The sequence below is a fragment of the Antechinus flavipes genome, chromosome 3 (assembly GCF_016432865.1).
Source record: "Antechinus flavipes isolate AdamAnt ecotype Samford, QLD, Australia chromosome 3, AdamAnt_v2, whole genome shotgun sequence".
Taxonomy (NCBI): domain Eukaryota; kingdom Metazoa; phylum Chordata; class Mammalia; order Dasyuromorphia; family Dasyuridae; genus Antechinus; species Antechinus flavipes.
The window spans coordinates 320,924,009-320,947,812 of record NC_067400.1 but is presented as its reverse complement, the minus strand read 5'-3'; the positions used below and the strand labels follow the sequence as shown (position 1 = coordinate 320,947,812).

General features: G+C 36.4%; 1 protein-coding gene across 1 annotated transcript in view; it reads left to right on the top strand.

Moving 5' to 3' along the window:
- ITGB5 (integrin subunit beta 5) overlaps window positions 1-23,804 on the top strand; it is a 211,419-nt gene that overhangs the window by 74,156 nt on the left and 113,459 nt on the right. Inside the window, exons 4-5 of the mRNA XM_051985464.1 lie at window positions 1,725-1,974; window positions 14,084-14,252. Coding sequence (XP_051841424.1) covers window positions 1,725-1,974; window positions 14,084-14,252 — 419 coding nt within the window. The remainder of the gene's footprint in view (window positions 1-1,724; window positions 1,975-14,083; window positions 14,253-23,804) is intronic.

The following is a 23,804-nucleotide window of genomic DNA, read 5'->3' as shown; positions in this document are numbered from 1 at the left end:
ATCATCAAGTCCAACCACCTCATTTTACAGATGGGAAGGTTGAGGTCTAGAGATCATATTACATAAATAATCCAGACACTACAGGGAGGTGATGTGGTGGATCAAACAGGGCTAGAGTCAGGAAGACTTATCTTCCTGAGTTGAAATGTAACCTCAGACACTTATGTATGTATGACCCTGTATGACCCTGGGCAAGTCACTTCATCCTGTTTGCCCCAGTTTTCTCATCTGTAAAATAAGTCGGAGAAGGAAATGGTAAACCACTATAGTATTTTTGCCAAGAGAACCCCAAATGGGGTCATGAAGAGTCAGGCATGATAGAACAACAACAACTGTCAGACAAATAGAATTCATGTCTTCTAGAATTCTTGGCTGTCTGACTCCTCTGTTTTTCTAGTGCTTCATACTGCTTTCTCAAAACTTTCTTTTTCTTTTTTTTTTAAAGCTAGTTATTTTTAAAACATATGAATATATGGTTTTCAATATTCATCCTTGCAAAACCTTCTGTCCCAAATTTTTTCTCCCTCCCTTCCCCCATCCCCTTCTCTAGGCATATGTTAAATATGTGGAGTTCTTCTATACATATTCCCACATTTATTATTCTGTACAAGAAAAATCAGCTCAAAAAGGGGAAAATGAGAAAGAAAACAAACAAACAAACAAAAAAAACCAAGCAAACAACAACAAAAAAGTGAAAATACTATATTGTGATCTACACAGTCCCACAGTCCTCTCTTTGGGTGCAGATGACTTTCATCATCACAAGATTATTGGAACTAACCTGAATCACCTCACTGCTGAAAAGAGCCATGTCTGTCAGAATTGATCATTGTATCATCTTGTTGTTGCTGTGAACAATGTTCTTCTGGTTCTACTCACTTCACTGAGCATCAATTCATGTAATTCTCTCCAGGCCTTTCTGAAATCATCCTGCTGATCATTTCTTATAGAACAATAATATTCCATAACATTCATATACCATAACTTATTCAGCCATTCCCCAACTGATGGGCATTGATTTAGTTTCCAATTCCTTGCCACTACAAATATTTTTGGACATGTGGATCCTTTTCCCTTTTTTTATGATCTCTTTGGCATATAGACCCAGTAGAGAAACTGCTGGATCAAATGGTATGCACAGTTTGATAGCCCTTTGGGCATATTTTCAAATTGCTTTCCAGAATGAGAGTTCATTCCGGTGAAGTTCAAAACTCCAACAACTACGTATTAATTAATGTAAATTTCCCAGTTTTCCCACATTCCCTCCAACATTCATCATTATCTTTTCCTGAGAGGTATGTAGTGGTCCCTTAGAATTATCTTAATTTGCATTTCTTTGATAAATAGTGATTTAGAGCATTTTTTCATGTGAGTAGAAATGGTTTTAATTTCTTTATCTGAAAATTGTCTGTTCATATCCTTTGACTGTTTATTAATTGGAGAATGGTTTATGTTCTTATAATTTGAGTCAGTTCTCTATATATCTTAGAAATGAGGCTTTTATCAGAACCCTTGGATGTAAACATTTTTTCCTTGTTTACTGCTTCCTTTCTAATCTTGCTTGCATTGGTCAAAACCTTCTATGCTCTGCCTTCTAGCAGTATTTTTCACAAATACTTTGATGTGACACACTCACTGAGGAAAATCTGGGGTGAATCAAATTTGATAGGAATTTTTTTTATTATCTTCTCCTTTTGAGGCTCTACATCTTTCTTTTGGTATAGGTGATAAGATGCCCTTCCGAGTCCAAGTACGACAGGTAGAAGATTACCCTGTGGACCTCTACTATTTGATGGATCTCTCCCTATCCATGAAGGATGATTTAGACACAATCCGGAATCTGGGCACTAAGTTGGCTGAAGAGATGAGGAAACTCACTAGCAATTTCCGTTTGGGTTTTGGATCTTTTGTTGACAAAAACATCTCCCCCTTTTCTTACACAGCGCCAAGATACCAAACCAATCCATGCATTGGGTAAGTAACCAACTTTTCTTGGGTTGGGTTTATAAAGCCTGGGTAAGGATGGGATTAGGTGGTGATGAATGAGGCAGCAGGGCTCTTTCATCTTCAAGAAGGTTTGGAAATAAATAAATAAAGGAAATGTATGACCTGGGTTTCAAACCCTGGCTTCTGATGTGATTAACAATGGCTGAGTTCCATCTTTCCATGATACAGGAAGAGGTGAGTTATTATGAAATTGGTTGAAGATCTCCCAGTTTTTTTTTTCTCCCTGAGGAGCAGTGACTAGAAGGAAAGAGGAATCCCTCTATGGACCTCATTTCTCTTCCTGCCTATGCCATAAAGCCTCCTTAGAGAAAGGTTCCCGCCATGGGAAAGAATTTGAGAGTTTAGAAGATGTCCCAAGGATATGATTTAGTTGCTCCAAATACTTAATATTTTTAACTTGGGCTATGGTTATTACATGATTAGAAGTGCCTCATTTGACTAATTTTGGCATTGGGAAATTGAAGTAAATGTTGGCTTAGATTTTCTTAAACTTAACTATGTTACTCTTCCTGGCACCATCTTTTTGTGGACCCAATTAAAAGTTTTAGGTGAGATCATAGGATCATAGATCTAGACCTAGACGCGACCTTAAAATCCTCTAGTTAAACCCCTTCATTTTATAGATGAGGAAACTGAGAACCAGAAAAGTTGTGATTTGCCAAGGTCACACAATGAATAAAGAGCTGATATCTGAAGTCAAAGCCCATTATTCAGCAAAACTTCTCTATATTCTCTACTGTACTATGCTGCCTCCTGCAGGAAAACAATGTTGCAGTATAAATTAGATAAAATAATTCTTCACATTACTATGTCCTATTAAAAATAAAATTTTAGCCTATGGCTTAATTTTTCTGCTTGGACCTAGTCTCCATTCTAGCAATAGTTCCTATAGTTTCTTGGTGGGCAGAAACATGAGTGTGCAATCCTGGTCAGTCACATTAATGGAGGACCTGTTGCATGGGGCTGTGATCCATAACTCTGCACATGGTTCTCTGCTTTCACTCTTTGGGAAAGCTTCCAATAAATGTGAGATACTTGTGTTGTGGAAATAGATGTGGGCTGTTCAAAATTGGCACAGAATAAAGGGCCGGTCCAGAGCATGAACTCTTTAAATTGTTCGAGTGATTACGTGTCATTGAGTTAAAGCCTGTTTCTCTTAGCTGCCTGCCCATCCACTTTTATAGTTACCAGGAGGCAGGGAGTCTGCAGCCAATGTAAGATACCTAATCCCTGGTTCTCTAAGCAAAAAAAGAAATAAGTAGGGAATGGGATTGTTTTCAAGGGAACATCCAAGAGATGACATGTAAATCTTTGTGTTTACAAGTGGCAGTACTCAATCTGAGAGGCCTAGCATCTTAAAAATAACAACAGCTAGCATTTGCATAGGACTTTGAGGTTTACAACAATAATCTTAATGATTAGCAGTTATACATATGTTATTTCATGTAGTCCTCACAATAACCTTGTAGAGTGGGTATTATTACTATCCCCATTTTACAGATGAGGAAACTGAGACAAAATTTTTTTCCCAAAATGACTTGCTCAGAATCACACTGCTAGCAAAGTGTGAGATTTTGAACCTGGGGCTTCCTGACTCCAGAACTAAAATTTAATCTACTAGGCTGGAGGTGTCAAACTGATTCTAACACACTACTTTTGTTGTTTTAGTTTAGTCATTTCAGTCTGACTCTTTGAGACTCCATTTGGGGTTTTTGTGACAAAGGTAATGGAATAGTTTGCCATTTCCTTTTCCAGCCCTTTTCACAATTAAGAAAACTGAGGCAAACAGAGTTAAGTGAATTGCCCAGGGTAACACAGCAAGGAAGTGTCTGGGGCCATGGTTGAACTCAGGAAGGTGAGTTTTCGTTATTCCAAGTTCAGCATCATACTAGCTTTTGAGACATTCCTGAGTATGGCCAATTAACAAAATAAGTTAAAATATAAATAGAATATAGATTATATTAATATGTTGTTATTCTAAGTCAATGTTCCTCCCTCATGGACCAGTGGCTCCTGTTTCTATTTGAGTTTGACATAATTAGATTATACTTTTATTTTGGTAAAGGAATTGAATTGTTTCAATAAACTAGGCACAATAAAATGTCCCATTGAAATTTGTTGCGGTTTTCTGTTATCAAGCTAGTTACTCTGCCCTCATCCTTGAACATATTCCTCCAATAGTACAGATTGTCCTCTATCCATGACTTCTTATCGTTATCTGTGTCCTACATAAGTCTATCATAAGGAATCTACCCTACAAATTGGGAAGATTCCCTTTGATCATGTGATATTATGTGATTACCAGCAGAGCACATATGCTGTTCATTGATTATCACTCCATGATCAACTTAGCTCTTTTCCTTTCTAATACCCCTCTGATGTTGCTTTCCTTTAACAATTCTTCATTGGTAAGCAGTTGCAGTTTACTGTTCATGACCTTCACCTCTCCACTATCTTTTGAGTCACCCACAATTTAGTATTCATGGATCATAGTCTTGAGGCATCACTGGGAGAATATATATGTGAAATAGATGGGCCTTTACTTCCAAGAGAGGTAGTGGGTTTCATTAAAAAGCATGCTACAATTGATAAATGTGGAAATATGACTAGATGAATCGCCCATGTGTAACCTCTATTGGATTACTTGCTGTCTGAGGGTGGAGAAGGAGGAAGAAAAATATGGAAGATAAGGTTTTGCAAGGATGAATGTTGAAAACCATCTTTGCATGTATTTTGAAAAATAAAGAGCTGTTATTAAAAAAAAAAAAAAGCATGTTGCAATTTTCCAAAGTCACTCCAATTCACTGTCCTCTCTCCACTTCAATGCTGGACCTGACTCATTGTCTATCTATAATGTTTATTTAAATTATATGTACTAATGGACTAGCTCTGTAGATTGTATATCTAACTGATTATCGTAGTTTGGATAAAAAAGCATTTTTCATCTACTTGGTTTTTCCTGTGTAGAAAATATCTTAAAATCCCTTTGTTTCCTCTAAGATTCTGCCCAAATGCTACCTTCATGAAGCCTTTCTTGATTTCTCCCATGCTCATCACAATGTTGTCTTGTATTTTATCTTGTATTTATTTTGAATCCATTTTCCATATTTTACTTACATTTACATTGATGCTTATGAATGGAAGCTCCTTTGTTTTTGTCTTTGCCTCCTCAGAGGTACAGTGCCTCCCACAGAGTAGCCCTTAATATTTGCTTTTTGATTGACTAATTGGATAGAGTCAATTCTTTTGAGTATCTTTATTTTTATCTAGACTTACATTTTTACCAAAGTAGGGAAATTATACCTAGGAAATTTCTTCAGTTAGTGCATTGTTTATCTTATCAGGGTTTATCTTGTTTAAGAAACTATGGTTTCCTGGGTTCTGCTGCAATCAGCACAGTGTTCTCTGCAAAAAGGAGCCTTCGAAGGATCTGACATTTTTTATGAATTTTGATCCTGTTGGACATTGTCCATGATAGTAGAAGATATCTCTAGAAAATATACAGTGTATATCATAATCAGAGGGAGTAGAACAAAGTTACCCCTTCTGTTTCATTTTTCAATGAATATCCTACAATTTTGACACATATAAAGAAGATGCTTTTTTGGAGAGCCTTTGCTTTATCAAATTAGTAGTTAATATAGCTAATAGTAAGCATTTAGCTAATTGGGGAGTTGTCACCCTCTTTTTTGTGGTTTTCTCGTTGCTTTATAATATGATCTCATCATAATTCAAAGATTACGTTTCTTCATTTTCATACTCCAAATTTGAGGTCTGATGGTTTGAGTGGCTGGTGAGGATTAAATAGTGCCTAACAGATTCATCAGATCTGGCCATACCTTTACCAAATTTACCAAAACATTATCTAGTTTTCTATGAGTGAAAGGTTGCATGAAGGAAGTAAATATTCCCAGTAATTTTCCTCCAGTTGAAGGAAGGAATGTTTGTGCAGTGACTGGTTTTTTGAATGGTCAAAGTCATTTTGAAATACAGGGAGGCATCAGAGTGGGACTTTAGTATTAGTAGATATTATATGCATGCCTTGAAAGGAAATATATATGGTATAAGTAAGCAAGAATCAATATTGGAGTCAAAAAGATGGTTCAAGTATTACCATTCACATATACCGAGTTGTTTAATTCTTGATAAGTCACTTAAAGTCCCAGAACCTAGGGTAACAGACTCTACTACTCAAAGATAATATATGGCAGAGCAGGTATGGATATGCATTGTCTGAGGGTGCTAGCTTAAACAAAAGAAATCTAAGAGTTCCCAAAACCTATGAAATGTAGGTCAGGACCCCAAAAAGCATAATGATGATAATAATATAATTTGGTTCTATTGTTGTTATAGTGAGCATTTTAGGATCATTAAAAATACTTCACAATTTCCTAGATGTATCTAGCTTGGATTGCTTCCTCTTATTTAAATTTGGGTCCAGCACATTGTTCAAAGGCAGCACCTACCAAATATATTTATACTAATGACCTGTTCATTGGATTTTCCATTCAATTTCATATAATAATCTGGATAATATGTAGTTTCCTGGATAATATAGTTTTCATTCACTTTATTTTTCTAATGAATATAGAATTATTCCAATTGAATGTGGATTTCATTTGTAGTTCTTGATAAAGTTAGTATAGTGTCATCAATAAGTAGAAATAATTGGAGATTCTGATGAATGATAAGGAATCTTTCTATCTGGACTCCACACAGAACTTGTTTCATGCTTATAGCATATGTTTCTCTGTTGTATGCCTTGTTTGAAATATATCATTGAACAAAGTTATCTCTGAAGTCGCATCTGACTTAGAATTTTATGTAATATTAACTTATATGTGAAAGATACTTCGTTTGAGGGGAACCTTTAAGGTTCCCTTTTCTTCTACCTAAATACATTTTTTAAAAGAATGAGGAAATAAACAACTTATATTCTTGTAAACTTCTATTAGAGAAATTAATCTCTTTATTTGACAGAGAACAATGTTTTCTTCTTGATTCCTTTGGCTCCTTACTGTTTTTGATATGTGTAGTGACTGCCTTTTTTCATCAAGGATACCCTCAATGTATGTATAGATCATTCTCATAAAGATTTTTATACATTAAAAAAATTAGTCATATTGCTCTGCCTTTTTGGTAATCTTTTATCTATTTATCTATTTATTCATTCATTCATTTATTCTAGGGAGGCGTTTGATATAAATATCATGTGATTGTGTCCCTTACTTTGAAATATTGCCTTTTTTAGATCTTGAAAATTGATGCGAATTTTTTTGTTTGCTTCATTTAAATTTTTCTGTCTTAAGAAATGCATCTACTTAATACTGCTTAGCTGTGTGACCCTGGGCAAGTCACTTAACTCCAATTGCCTCGGGGTGGGAGGGGAAGAATCTGTTTTAATTTTGGTTCTCTCCAAAAAAACCTTGGCACTTACCTAGAGAGGATCTTATGTGATATGAATGGAATGCTGGACTTGGGATCAGCAAACCTGTTCCCGAATCCTGATTTTGACACTTAGGCAGAATAGACTTTGACAAGTTTCTTTAACTTTGGAGCTTTGAACTTTGCTTGTCTTGTCTGTATAAAGCAGATGATACTACTTGCTAGGGAAGTGATAGAACCTCTCAGAATCTGAGGTAACTTAACCACAAAATAAGGATTTGTTCTGTCAAGCTCATGAGCTTACTGCAATGAAAGTGTTTTATAAGTTAATGTAGTCAACTACTCTGGAAAATTTTTATTTTTAACTTGAATATGAATTGTACTGTATACTCTATAGAGCCAATGAAATAGGCATTAGGGCTAACTTTGGGAAAACACTAGCCTGAAAATACCAAAAAGATATGAAACCATGGACTTGAATGAGATGGTTGAACAAATCTAGTTTTAAGTTTGAATGAGTTAATCTCATGAAACCAAAATACTTTATTTCATATAACACAGTTATGTCCATGACCCATTACCCATGGGTAAGTCATAGAATATTGCTTGCCAGTGGTGACATTGTTAAAATCTGGATATACTAAACATTTGACAGAATCTGTCATGGAATGCTGCAGGGATTTTTTTTTTTTTTTTTTTTTTTTGGCTCTGTGCTATTCAGAAAAAAAGTTTTTTAATTAGTGATTTAAGAGGCTGAAAACCAAGGGGCAGGCTGGTCATTGTGTAAATTTGGGATAGACAATACATTAATTGCATGACAGAGTCAAAATTCAAGTAAATGGATCAACCAAAAATAATGGAGCAAATCAAATAAGGAAAATCTTAGTAGGATTAGATGTAAGTTCTACATTAAAAAAAAAAAATCAACTTTAAAAGTATACCCTAGGAAGGGGCTGGCTAAATTTCAGTTCCTAAAAGATAGTCATAAAAACTTAATGGTGCCTTTTGCTACTTTAAGAGGGGTGGTAGAGTTCATGGGAAATGAGGTTTAATCAATAGAGGATAGACCTTGGAGCCAGGAAGACCTGGTTCAAGGATTATGTCTGGGACATACCCACTGTGAGATCCTGAACAAGTCACTGCAGCTCTCATTACTTTTTTATGTCAGTGATATTAAACTAAAAAAAGAAAATGGGGGTCACTAATCCCAACATTAAGGATTCCTTGACTTAGTTTTAAAATGTAATGTTTTTTGTGTTTTATTATATTTTCAGTTATTTAATAAATATTTTCCAAGTACATTTTAATTTGGTTCAGGCTGCACTCAGAGTGTGTTTGATATGTCTGTCTTTTAGTTGTTCGTTCTTAAGATCGGTAGCATACTCTTTGAAGGCTGCTCATAGCAGAGAAAGTGGTGATCTGAATTGGTAATAAGAGGGAGTTTCCCAACCAACTAATGTCGATGAAAACAGTTGCCATTCTTGTATTTATAACAAGAGAGGGAGTAGTTCTCTACTCTTCTCCCATTTGAAGTTCTAAGTACCATGGTGCTTAATTTTAGGAAAACTTTTCCTAAGTTTTAGGGAAAATGTAGACTAAAAAGGATCTTTTGGGACTACAGGGGCAAGAATACTGAGAGGACCAGCAAACCTATGGGAAGATAGCTTGAAGAAATAAAGGGCATTTAGCTTGGTAAAGAGAAGATATGGTGGAAGAGAGGAACCATGATGACTCTTTACAGTAGTTAGAGGGGTATTATGTGGAAGAGGCATTTGGCATTGTGTGTTTGGTCTTAGAGGATAGAATTAGGAATAATTGGTGAAAGTTTCACAGAGGGCAGATTAACACTCAATGTAAACTAACATTAGGATTGTACATAAGTAAATGGGCTACTTGGGGGACAGTGAATTTCCTTGTATTGAAGGGACTCATTGGGTGACAACTCATTGAAGATGTTTTAGAAAAGATTCTTGATAAAGAATGGATTACACTAGCTCAACAGTTCTTAACCTTAGGTATATGTAACCTCAGGGGGTACTAGAAACTTATCAAATGGGTACGTGGATTATTTGGGAAATAAATCTTATCCTATTGCAATTAATTAACCTCTTTTTTATGTGAACATTTATAGTAAAGTCTATAATATATTTACTTTTATATTGAATGGGGGTATAGGAAAATTTACTAGAAGTCAAAGAATATGAAGTCTGAAAAAAGTTGGGAACTCCTAGGTGATATAGTCTCTGAAGTTCTTCCTGATGCTTAGATTTTGAACAAACTATGATGAAATGTGTTTTTTCTCTAGTTGTTGTTTCAGAATTCTTTTTGATCACATAATACTAATTCTAGACACTGAGAAAGTATTATTACTTCCTGCATGAGGGGAAAATCATAAATATCATCAACTACAGCAAAATGCCTCGAAACATCCTAACTAACCCACATAGGAAGAAAAAAAAAACAATTACAACCCTGGATTCACCAGTAGTGAAAAATCTTAAGTATATATTATAATAGTATATAAGCAAAATTCAAGAGCATGGAAGAATCAATAGAAAGAACTCAAGATCTCTTTTGAATCATCTCTGTTGGATTGTTAACTTTATCTTAGATCATGGGCATCAGCTGTTTCTCCTTCAACTATGTGTCAGCTATGTGTAGGCTGTGGTAGAATAGAACATCTGCAGTGTAAAGGACCCATGTCTCTGCCACTTATTAGCTATGTGACTTTGGGCATGTCAACTAATATCTCCTCATCTAAAATGAGATAGTTATCTCATGAATCTTAACATTCATTTTTGTAAGATTTTGAGTTCCAAATTTTCCCCCTCCCCAACACAGCAATCAGTCTAGTATAGTTTATGCATGTAATAGGGAACATATTTCTATATTACATATTATGTAATATTTCCATCTTAGTCATGTTGTGAAAGAAGAATCAAAACAAAAGGGATTTACCATGAGAAAGAAAAAGCAAAAAATGAAAATAATTTGCTTTGATCTTCATTCAGACTCCATACTACTTTCTCTGGGTGTGAATGACATTTTCCATCACAAGTCTATTGGAATTGTCTTGGCACTGTATTGTTGAGAAGAGCTAAGTCTATTATGATGGAAACTGCCATCTGTATCCAAACAGAACTGTGAAGACTGAATGTGATCAAAACACAGTATTTTCACCTTTTGGTGTTGTTTGCTTGTTTTTTATTGTTTTTTTCTTTTAATATGATTTTTCTTGCGCATCATGACAAATATGGAAATATGTTTAGAAGAATTGCACACATTAATCTATATCAGATTGCTTGCTGGGGAGCATTGGCAGGGAGAGAAAGAAAATTTGGAAAACAAGGTTTTGCAGAGGTGGATATTGAAAACTGATCTGCATATATTTGGAAAAAAACAAAATACTTTTTCAAAAAAAAAAGAAGAGCTAAGTCTAACATAGTTGGTCATTGCACAATGTTGCTGTTACTGCTTATAATGTTCTCTTGATTCTGCTCACTTCACTCAGTGTCAGTTCATGTAAATTTTCCAGGTGATCTAGATAATCTCTAAGGTCCCTTCTGATTTTAAATCCTGTGATGCTTGGATTTCTATTATTGGTCAGTCATTTCTGACTCTCCATGATCCCATTTGGGCTTTTTTTTTTTTTTTTTTTTTTTTGGTAAAGATACTGGGTAGTTTGCCATTTCCATATTGCCTTTAAAAGAAAGAAAAAAAAAATCCATGATAGTGAAAAAATTGTACACTCATTGAGATGGATTCTCACTTGTATTCACATTTTGTACAAATATAAAGATTAGTGAAGTTGGGGTAGAGATGAGGAGAAGTGGAAAGAATTAGAAAAAAAAGAGAGGGAAGTTTTGTACAGGTAATCTATACCTACTGATTTTCTAATACTCTTCTGGACTACTTCAGATTCCAAACTTCAAAATGAGGACTGAGTCACAAGTTTTATTTTGAAATTATGGCAGTATAACATGATAAGAGGCTATGCTTTTTCTCAGTTGAGAAGTCCTGTGATCAGGATTAATATTAGACCTTTCAAATGTTATAGCTTCCTTTTTACTTTTAACTAAACACAAAAGGGATTTGGTGCTGGGCCTGGAATCACAAAGATCTGTGTTATAATCTGACCTCAGATACTAACTTTGTGACCTTGTGCAAGTCATGACCTCTGTTGTTTCATTCCACTGAAGAAGGAAACACAACCAGTATCTTTGCCAAGAAAACTCCACGGACCATTAACTGAACAACAGCAAACATAATTTCATAATAAATAAGAGTTTTTCGTAAAACTAACAACTAAGATAGATGATTGTTCCCTCTACCCTCTAAAATTACTCTCTTCTCACCCCAAATCCTTCATATGGCCCAAATGATTAATTAAAAAAAAATCTACAGTAATTCATGAGAATCAGCTACTAAAAAGTTTGCAATCTGCACAAAGGGAGGGAGTTCCTACACTGATATGATCCTGAATCCTTGGAATATAAAAATATTTCCCAAGGGACTGGGCCTGGCCTTGTGATTTCATTGGCAAAGGAAACTCCCATCTTAGGAAACTCTACTAATACATGTTGTCACCTTCTCTGCAACTTAAAGAGCTAGAGAGTTATCTAAAATATTAAGATTATGTTACTTTTCCAGGGGACACACAGTTAGTATGTATCAGAAGTGGGTTCTTCCTGGCTTCAAGTTACTCTACCCCATTGAACAGTACCATTTCTCATATTGTATTTATCACATTTCTCTCAAACACAATGTAGCAGCAGGAAAGTATCATGAAATATTTATCCTCATATATATGGAAACAGCAAGATCTTCCTTCCTCAAATCTTTTAGTGCTAATTTGTTACAGTGTATTCAGAGCATTTGCTTTTTATAAACAATTTTTTAAAAAGTAAAGCCTACCCAGATTTGTGGTATTTAGGGTTTTTTAAAGTTGTACTTTTTCCTGTATTGTAGCAATAAGCTTCCATTTTTAATGATATAATATCATTATTTGCTATCTTTTTATTTAAACAGAATTCTGCCTCCGGTAGGTAGCATTTGTTCCAGCAGAATTTAAAGGGAGTAATTGTGACAATGATAGGAAGAAAATGTAGTTCCCAAATGAGAACTGATTGCCAACCCCTCTGGGAAATCTGAAAACTGCTTCTGGTAGGTTATGCCTGCCCAGGCTTGTGCCAGTGGCCAGGCTGGATTCCCCCACATTTTGATTAAGCCTTCATCTCTTCCTTAAGGGTGAAGGTGCCTCTTAGCATCCTGTGCCAAACAGCTTGCCCTATCTTACCAACACCCCTCACTTTGTTCTTGATGGTTTCTCATCTTTAATTACTGATCATTGCATTAACTACTAGACTGTTAGCTCCTTGGGGACAGAAACCAGGTGCCTTATCTTTGTAACTTGAGCTCCTAGCACAGTAGGCACCTGGTAGGCATTTGATGAAAAAAGATGAATTCAAATCAATTCACCTGGGAGACAGACTTGTCTTTCAGTGAGCTTTTATTAAGCATGGGCTATATGCCAGATTGTGTTCAGTTCAAATAATTATTAAGGACCTACTTTGTGCATGGCCAACATATTGTATGCTAAGAATATATACACAAAAAAGAAAAATGGGCCTGGCTCTCTTGTAGGTCTCAGTAAAATCGGATATCTATATGGCTGTGGAATGCATTCTGGCATCCCATTGTAGGAAATTATTCAGAAGAGATTTATATTTCTCAGCAGCAAGAGTAAGAGACAGCTTGGTGTGATGGAAATTGTGCTGGACATGGAGTCAGGGTAGAACTGAGTTCAAATTTTGCTTCTGACCCTTGGATTTTTGGATTGTTTTTTACTCTAGGAGAGACACCCTTTCCAAGCCTTAGTTTTTGTTTTGTTTTGTTTTTTTTTGTTTTGTTTTGTTTTGTTTTTGTCTATAAAATGGGGCTGACCTGTTCTACAGGTTTGTTGAAAAACCTGTACCCTTCAACAAATGAGATGTTGATAAAGGTCAGTATCTAATGTTCTCATGTGCTGTATTTCCTCTTGTAGGCTTCTTTGGAATGTTTCTAATTCTTCCTCACATCTTCTTTAATGTCCTTATCCTTCTCTTCAAACATTTGCTCAAGTCTGGACAAGTCCATTAAGCTTTCCCATTTAGTGTGTTTCACAGAGACAGACAGATGGTAGGCACAGTGGATAGAGCATTGAGTCTGGAGTTCAGGAAGACCTGAATTCAAATCCTGCCTCCGATATTTCCTAATTATGTGACCCTGGGCAATTCATTTAATCTCTGACTCAGTTTCATCATCTGTAAAATGGGATAACTATCATTGGTCTCCCATAATTATTGTGTGAGGATCAATGAAGTAGTTACAAAGTGCTTTGCACATAGTAGGTGCAATTGTAAACATTTGTTTCCTTCCATGTTTGATATTCCTATAACTCTTCTCATATATTCCACTCATATGGTACATAAAGTGTCACTTTGTCCTGTCTCAGCTCAATTCCATGAGGACAGGGACTATGACTTTTATCTCCTATAGTACCTCCACACACGAATGATAATTGCTGAATATCTTGGTATTTGTGTAGCCTAGCCTCTCAAAAATTCCTAGTGGGAATTCACTGAGCATGTTTCTGCTTCCAACATGGGAATGCAGGTGAAAAAGTGGCTCTGAGACTATTATTTCTCCCCAGTTACAAGTTGTTTCCACACTGCGTCCCATCCTTTGGTTTCCGCCATCTGCTCTCTTTAACGGATGAAGTTGATAGCTTCAATGAAGAAGTTAAAAAGCAGAGGGTATCCAGAAACAGAGATGCTCCCGAAGGGGGCTTTGATGCAATACTCCAAGCAGCTGTATGCAAGGTAAGTTTCTTTCAGTGTCTGTGAGTAAAATTAAACAGTGTGTGTGTGTGTGTGTGTGTGTGTGTGTGTGTGTGTGTGTGTGCGCGCGCACGCATGTCTAGACATCTGTGGAGTTTTGCTTTGTAGATGCAGTGTTTTCACACAAATTCCTGTGGAGTCCAGCCCATGGCCCCCTTCCACTGTTTGCATCAGAGGGTGTGCCTTCGCAAGAACCTTGAGTAGGTCTGTGGCAGTACACATCTGTAGGGTGATGGATTTGTGTCTCTGTCCCTGGGTGGAGTCATGAGATACTTTTTGGCCACAAAAGTGCTGCTCAGTTCATGTGCATGAACAGCTTGTTTATTGTCTTCCAAAGGAAAGGAATTGACTTCATTTATACTGTGACGTTTAGGGACTCTTTCTGGGATGATTTTTGGGCTACCATGTTGTGACTGCAGTCTCCATGGAAAATCATCAGCTGGAAGAGAAGGAAATAAATTTCATATTTCCGTTTTCATTTAATACAAGTTTGTTTTCTGTTACTTTATAATATGAAGAGCTCTAATATGAGCTGATGGGGAGAGGAGGAAAATTCTAGGTGGAAGTGATTAATGGTATATTTTGAGACAGTGTAATGTATAAATAATATTTATTTGCTGATCATGGCTTATTGACTTTCCAAAAAGATTGCCTAAGAAGAGTTATCTAAGGTAGTATTCTCCAACTTTTATGAGTATGGAGATCTTACTTTAACTTAAAAATATTTTGTAGACTCATGTAGGATAGTAATTATACTATTAATACCCATTGACCAAAAAAATAAAGAATGATAAAAAGTTAATAGGAATTTAGTAAAGCTTTGAAATGAATTTGTATCTTACTAATAGTTGCATCTATGCAATTTGAAATATAGTTATATTATTATTACATATTATATATTATACATATAATACATAGTATAAATATAACATTTAGTCTACAAAAAAGATCTGCTTAATTATGAATTTGCTCTTCTTTTACTATAATTCTTTTCTTTTCCTTACCTTTCCAAAGTCCTTTGGTTCTGTAGTCTGAGAGTTAGAAACCAGGGATCTAAGAAATAACCAGACTTGTAGAAAATAAGTGGAGGATTCCAGATTTGGATGGGGAGGCTTACTCGTTTCCTAAATTTTGAGCAAAACCATCTACTTTCAATTCATATAGTACTTGTCCTCAGATAGCTTGTGGAGTAAGGCTGGGCTAACAGATTTTTCATGTCTTATGCCAAAAATGCCTTTTTCTTCCTTTATGGGTTCCTGACAAGGAGACATGTCACCCATTGTTGTATTTTATTTTTTATCTAAAAAGCAACAAGAAACAATATGAGAGCTTTGTTTATATTAGGGAAGGGAGATCATCATGGTGGTGATAGAAAAAACCTGCAGAGACATTTTCCTGTTTTTTTTCTAGTCCCAAGGAGATCTTGTTGTGTTAAATTTAATTTGATACCTTGTGGCAGATGATGGATTCCTATCTTTGTGAAGAACACTATAGATGCACACACACACGAACAAGTTAAGTAGTTCATTTAGGGATGGTAAGAGTGATGTTTTCCACATAATGAACTTTATAGGACTCTTGAGGTTTTATGAGCCTAAGCAAACTGGAAGGAATCAATGGGTAACAAACGGGGCACATACACAGGCAACTGACTTTACAGGTTTTGGAAAACAATGCAAGAAACAGTTTTATGTACCTGCTATGGGCAAAGCACAATACTAGGCCCTTGGGGAGTTATAGACTTTAAGACATAGTCTTCAAACTCATGGAGCACACAATCCAGTCAGGAAATCTGTTCTGTACACAACTAATATATCTATTTACATATTACTCTAATACCTGGTAACCACATAAAAGAGACATAAGCAAACTTCTCTGTGACAGGATAGTTTGGGAGAATATCATTAAGTTATTACAACTAGGGAAAATCAAGAATAATTTCTGAAGGTAATGTCATCTAAATTGGATTTTAAAGAATAGGTTCATCTTGGAAAGAGATCATAATGTTTTTTGACTGGTTGCCTGATATTAGCTTACTTAGCATTTGAAATATCTGTATATTTTAGAGTTTTGTTTTCAAGGATTCTCTCTTTGCTCAGCATAATTCCAGGCCCTGGCAGGGAACATGTAGTTCAGGAAGGACATGGGACCTAAATGGATTCATTGTTCATTGTTGAAGGTTAGAGCAAGAGCTAAATGACAGGACCAAACAATGACTTGTTCTCTTAATTAAAATGATTAATTTCTGGCACTAGAAATGTCTTTTTAGTTCAGTATGTCAGGTCTTCAGGACTGCACCTAATCAGTCCAGATAGGTAAGCATATTGCTTATCTTCAAAGGTCAATAGAAAAAGAGATGCTATAGGTTCCATGATGGGCAATTATGTCTTAGTGACAGTGGCTACATCACTAATTGGGAAGATGTTTAAAATTTATATAATCCTCTAGAATCTGTTGAAGTTAAATTTTTCTTTTCTTAATAAATGTTGTAAAATTGGATACTTTAAAAGTCAGTTAGTACAGAAAACGTGCCTCTCCTCCTGGGCAGATATGTGGGGAGGGAGCAGTGAATATGGAACAAACTGGGTTGATTTGTATTTGTTAGTTTTGGTGAATAGCTTTCCTTCTCCTGCTCCTCCCCCTCCCCCCCCCCCCTTAAAATTCTTTGTCACAAGGGATTGCTCATGGAATAGGGAAAATTGAGGGAAGTTTTTGGAAATGAAAGTGGTATAAAAACAAATGCTGCCAATTTAAAAAAAAAATTACTTAGAGTGAGGCAATCAGTAAGCAAGGAGTTTCTCTATTTTTGTAGCTTTCCTTTAAAATGAGACAATGTATGTAAAGCACTTTGCAAAGTTTCCAGCACTATATAAATGCTAGCTGTTGTTATTGTCATTATTATTGCTGTCACTGTTTCTGAAAGCCTCTGTATGAGTAAATACTGTACTTTGATCCACTTCCATTTTATTCCCAGCTACTAATTTAAGAAGTTTCCGATAGATTGTTGAACAGAATTTTTCAGTCTTCTGATTTGCTCAGAATAAAGGACCCTCCATTTCTCATTCATTTGACTAAACTGAATGCTCCCAGGTAATAAGAGCCTGCCAGCCCCCATCCCCGGTGGGAGCCTGACAAGGACTTCACTGTGTGTTAGCAGGCAGTTTCCCCCTTCACAATGCACAATGTTTCATTAGAACCATATGCCCTTGAGATGGAAATGATAAGTATTCCTATCTCACGCTGCCACAGCAAGCTCTTTGTTTGGGTTCTATACTGATGCTAGTTTAACTAAGAAAGATTTTTAGCTACACAGGATTTAAGAATGAGGAATGTTCATGTTTGGGGATTTAAATCCCATCTGTATAGTCCAACATTGATGGAGATTTCATTTACAAAGAAGAAAATTGACTGTTTTTAGGGGATTTCCTTAAAGGCCTGTTTTAATTTTGCTTTGAATGAAGTTGAATGATTTTCTTGCCCTCCCTCCCCCACCAACTCCTCCAGCAGCCACTTTGGAGAGATGATAATAAGTGTCCAAAGCTGGAGATTCTTCTCTAGCCTGTTCAGGAATTTGTCCAGAAGGGATTAGACTGTGCTGGGTTGGAAATAGGTCAAATTCAGATTTTGAACCCTAGTCTTCTTGGTTCTATGGGCCGTTCTCAGAGCAAGATTGTCTTACTATTTCTGAGACTGGCACTACAAATAGAAAGCCAGCCTCAGCATAGAATAGAAGAAGGAAATGGGCTGCACTGCCTTTGGGAAATTGGGCCATCTGCTCAGTGATCTCCAACTGCAAGGTGCTGCAAAAACAAATCCTTTTTTAAAACATCAGTTTTTACTTCTCCAATGAAGCAGAATGGTGCAAGTCTCTAAGAGAAATCCAAATTATGCCAGAGGGTAATGGAAAAACCCATAATGGACTTAAACAGGCTGCAACTTGTTATAACTGGTGAATTATGTGTAAGAAGCTTTTTAAAATATATAATCAAGAACCAGTATGACCAGGTTATGGAACTACTTGTTCTATCCCATTAATTAAAAATGAAATAAATGTTTTTTTTAAAGATGAATATTTATTACGTAATGAGAAGAAGAATTTTCTCAATGCTCAAGTACTTTGCTAATAGTCCTGAAATAATAATGGAATCATATTTTTTAAAATAGGAAAGGACCTTGGAAGCTATCTAATTCTGCTCATTTCACAGACAAGAAAACTAAGGCTCAGAGAGTTTAGGTAACCTGCCAAGAACTGTACAAGTACTAAGTGGCATAGGTAATATTTGAATCAAGTTGTTCAGTCATGTCTACCTCTTTGTGATCCGATTTGGGGGTTTTCTTGGCAGATATTAGAGTGGTTTGCCATTTCCTTCTCCGGCTTATTTCACAGATAAGGAAACTGAGGCAAACATGGTTAAATGACATGCCTAGAGCCACATAGCTAGTTGATTGGTTGTTGCCTTTTGATCATAAAGAGGACCAAAATGATATCACTATGTTTGAATTGAGTTACAGTGTATCTAACTGTGGCTGATCAGACCAATACAATCTTGGAATGCTCTGTCACAAATTGAATAAAAGTTATACTTATGAACATTTAGGGTACTTCTCTACCTTTGCATATCTCACATTTCTTCTGAGCTAATTAAATTCTGCTATGCTCATAGAACATAGCACCTTCTTTGGTCAGAGCACACCATACTGGGTGGTCCCATGCCAGTGTTTTCCCATGTCATACAATCAATTCTAAAGTTCTTAAGAGAGACCTTGGGAGTGTCCTATTGCTTTTCCTGATCACCTTGTGAATGCTTGCCTTCTTCAAACTAAACTGCCAAGCATTCCAATTCTACTGCAAAAAGCACAATGTTGGACTGGTCACATTGTTCAAATGCCAAATGTATGCTTGCCAAAAGAAAAAAAAAAGAATATAACACAGCTACAAAGTGTCTGAGATCCTATTTGAATTGAGGAAGGTGAGTCCTGCTGACTCCAGGTCCATTGCTCTGTATACTATGGTGTTGCCTTGCTGCCCTAAAAATAACGTTGTGGATGTTGGCTCTGTTCAGCTCATTTATTGTTACCTACTATGTGCTAAATATTGGAAATACAGACAAAGAAAAAAGAAACAATCCCTGAACAACGTAGGACTTGCTTTGGCGTTCCTCATTTGGATGATTTCATTTGTTCTTTCAGTCAGAGCTCTAGAGCTGGAAGGGGTGATTTGGTTCAACCGGTTAACTTTGCAGATGAGAATGCTGAGACCCAGTGAGGTCAAGCGACTTCTTCATCCATGTCATAAGAAGCAGAAGTAAGATTTGAATCCAGATGATAATATTAATAATAACAATTACAACAATAACTAACAGATAACACTTACTATATGCCAGGCACTGTGCTAAACAGAAGGCAGTCTTAGCCCTTAAGAAGCTCACAAATGAGTAAGGGAAGACAACACATAGAAAGAAATTGAAGGGGTAGGGAATGATAGTATCTAGAAAAATGGGAAATGAAAAAATATTTGGTCTGGACATTAATGGAAGGCCAGAAAAGAATCTTCCACTCTCCACTCTCTCTAATCAAAAGGAAGGAGGACTGGCCCCTGGGCAAGAGTTATTGAAGAAATATGACTTCCAAGGTTAATGTGACCTAGCTGGGTGTGGGCAGCATGATGAAGCCCAGAGGACTTCAGCCAGGTGGGAAATAACAGAGCACTGTGTTAGTCACAGATACAGAATTTAGATAAGACATCTAAGTGGTATAGAGTGCTGAATCCAGAGGGAGAGACCCTTAGTTCAAATCAATCTTGCCTCAAATGCTTACTAGCAAGTAATTTAATGTCCCACAGCCTCAGTTTTTTTTTATCTGTAAAATGGGTATACTCATAGCACCTACTTATGGGGTTGTTGTGAGGATAAAATAGACAATCCTAGATAACAGATAAAATAGATAATAATAAGTCTAGCAAACCTATGTAGTAGGGAGCATTATTACTGTTGTTATTATTACTAAGTCCTTGTCTCATGGAGTTTATGGTCTGGTAGTTTATCTTTAGTGCCTAATACAATGCCTGGCACACAATAGCTGTTTAATAAATACTTGTTGATTGATTATGGGAGCTAAACCACATTGGAAGGCAAAGTGTTATGTGAGGTCAGAATGAAGTCATTACTAATAATGAAGATGAAGGAAGTCTTTTTGGAGAATGTTACATTTTAGTCTCACCTGGTCCCCCAACCTCTCCTTCTGATACTGCCAATCCCTCTGGTACAGTCCCTCATCACTTCAACTCTAGATTATTGCAATAACCTGCAGGTGGATCAGCCTGCATCTCCTTATTCCAATCCTTTCTGTATTCACTCAATAAAGTAATTTTCCTAAAGGTCTGCTCGTGTCACTATTCCCACATTCAATAAACTTCAGTAGCTCCCTATTGCCTCCAGGAGAAAATGCAAAATGCTCTGTTTGGCATTCAAAGCCTTCATAGTCCAGTCCGCTTTTATCTTTCTTGTCTTCTTACCCCCTGATCTCTGATACCTACTCTTCCATTCAATGACACTGGCCTCTTGTCTGTCCAAAGAACAAAACACTCTTATTCTCCATCTCCATATGTTTTCCCATGCCTGAAATGCTCTTTCTCTGCTTTTGAGTATTGATTTCTCTAACTTCCTTTAAAACCCAACTAAAGGGGCAGCTAGGTGCAGTGGCTAGATCACCAGCACAGAAGTTGGGAGGAGCTAAGTTCAAATCTGGCCTCAGATACTTAAAACTTCCTAGCTGTGTGACCCTGGGAAAGTCACTTAACCCCAACTGCCTCAACAAAAAAACAAAAAACCTAACTTCCAAGCCCCTCAATTCTAGTGCCTTCTTGCTATTAATTATTTTCTATTTCTACATTTAGCTTGCTTTGTATGTATTTGTTTGTATGTTGTCTCCTCCATTAGGTTGTAAGCTCCTTGAAGACAGGGAATATCTTGTCTTGTGCCTTTTTTTTTTTTTTTTAACCCTAACACTTAATGCAGTACTTATTATGTAGAAGGCACTTAATGAATGTTTATTATTTGTGTTTGGTTTTAAAACATGATTAGAAATTTAATAAGTGATGGAAGGAGAGATAATGCATTCCACAAGCATCAGCAATAGAATCAGCAAATGTGCTGAGGCAGGAAAGTTAGGTACATTGCTCAGAAACAAAAAGGAGTCCAGTTTGTCTTAAGCATAATGGAAAGTTAGGCTGGATTCAACTTGCAGAAGACCCAAAGAAGACTTGCAGAATGCCAGGCAAAAAATCTGAACTTTATAAAGTTTTTGTATACAATAAGCATTTAGAGAGCCTCTGAAAAATATTTGAGCAAGGGAATAAAGTAACCAGAACTCATATGCATAAGAGAGATTGTTGGATCAGGAGAATGGAGCATGCATTGTAAAGACGAGAAAATAAAGAGTAAACAAACAAACAAACAAAAAACTATGTTAGGAGATCTCTGAAATTATCTGTAGGCAGATGATAATAAGGTTTATTCCTGGGTGGTGGGATGAATGCCAGACACATTGCTGAGAGAAGTGGTTGCAAACAAGCAGTGAAGGAATCAGGAATAACTATATAACATTAGTGTTTGTCCCATCTGATCCTTAGTGTTAGGGTAAGATGAACACTATGATGAGTTAGCTGTTCCACTATGATTGTTTAAGAAGGTGAGAAGTAGTGGTGGTTGTTTTAAAATTCGTCTAAATACAAGATGCCCCAAAAGTCTTAGTACAGTTTTGATGCTTACAACTTTTAGGATACCTGGTATTTACCAGTCAAGTAGGGTCATTTTTTATTCTTCATTCAAAGTTGGGAGCAACCTCTTTAAAAAGTCAACTAAAGAGCAGAGAGAAAAGAAGGGTGAGGTAGGCTTTCACTGGTTTTATCCTCTCTTGGCATATTGCTGATTTCATAGAGAAAAGCCTTGTTGATTCCAGATTCTATAATTCTAACAACCTTTAGAGTATTTTACTACGGCTTGGGAGTAGGAAATGCTTTTGTCAAGAAAATTAAGAGATGATTAAGGTTTAAAGGCTTTAAAAAGGGTGGTGGTTAAAATATTTAAAAGAAGAAACTTTTGAAATGTTCTGACAACAAAATCTCCATACTAATAACTCCCCCTTCTGGGACCTTGGGCTCAGGATTATGAGCATTCTTTGCTTTGTCATATCCAGGATTCAGACCCAGCGAGCCACTTCGTGGTCATGTCCTGGCCCAATCTTTCTCTCTCCCTCCTTCCTTTTTTAACTCGGCTCTGAAAATAGTTTTAAATAAAGACCACTATTGCTGGAAAAGATGTAAGTCAATTGCCTTATGGTTCCAGTCCCCTCCCTAAAGATTCCCCCGTATCAAAGTACAGGTACTTTGGGGAAGAGTTAGTAAAGAAATGTCAAGTACAGCCCCCATCTTCCTCCAGAACAACCAGTTAAAGTTAGTGTTTATTCTGAATAAGAAGGAATGATATATTTAAATATTTTATAAAATCAGGCTGTTTGCCCTTCTCAAGGATAACCTTTATTAGTGAGATTTTCACTCTGTTAAATAAATATAAGGTGTTCTGTCTTGTGGTAGAAGACAGTGTTTAGGGGTTCACATCCTCATAATTTATTTTCCCCAAGAAAATACATGTTTCTTTTGTTCCATTGTTAAGAGTCTAGCCACCAAAACCATTTCTTAAGAAGCTTAGGTGCAGAGTGCAGATGGAAGCAAAAACAACCAGAGGCTGATGAGGACATGTTTATTGTTATAAGCAGACTTGGATATGCTCCTGTGTCAGGGAAGTGGAAACTAATCACAGCAAGAATTCCAGGGATACTTAGAGCCTCAGGGTTGTTCTCCGTTGAGTGGCCTGGGAATTAACCATTTTGCGAATATGATCAGACATCTGGAGTGGCATCCTCAGCACACTCTCTGTCTCACTCTTTCTTACCAGCCCATCTTTTCAACGCCTTGAATGAATGACTCATGGAAGGATCTCTGTAACAGTCTGGCCTCCAAAGAGTCCTTTATATTTGTTTGTTTGTTTTGCCAGTTCAACAACCATTGAGTTCTTGTGAAAGGTTTACTTTAAATTTTTATAAAATTTCCTAAACCCTTCCAAAATATGAGCCCTTTTCAATATCACCTGTTTTCCTCTCAAATAAAATGAGACCAAACAAAATTGCATTTGTTGGTGCCAGGAATAAACAAAGGAGAAGGAAAGTTATAACACAGGCAAAGTCCCTGTCCAAGAAATTGATTTTGGTTACATGACACTCAGTGGCCACTTACAGGACGGGATTGAAAAATTCTCTCATGAGTATAGCAGAATGACCATTGTCTGCATTTCTTGGAATAGAGTAAGATAGGTATAGTCTGATTATAAAATTCCTTGACTATGCCAGGGAGGGTAGCAGGTAGGTTTTTAAAAATATATATAATAACTTTAATTTTTCAAAATACATACAAAGGTAGTTTTTAATATCTATCCTTGCAAAACCTTGTGTTTCAATTTTTCTTCCTCCTTCCCACCT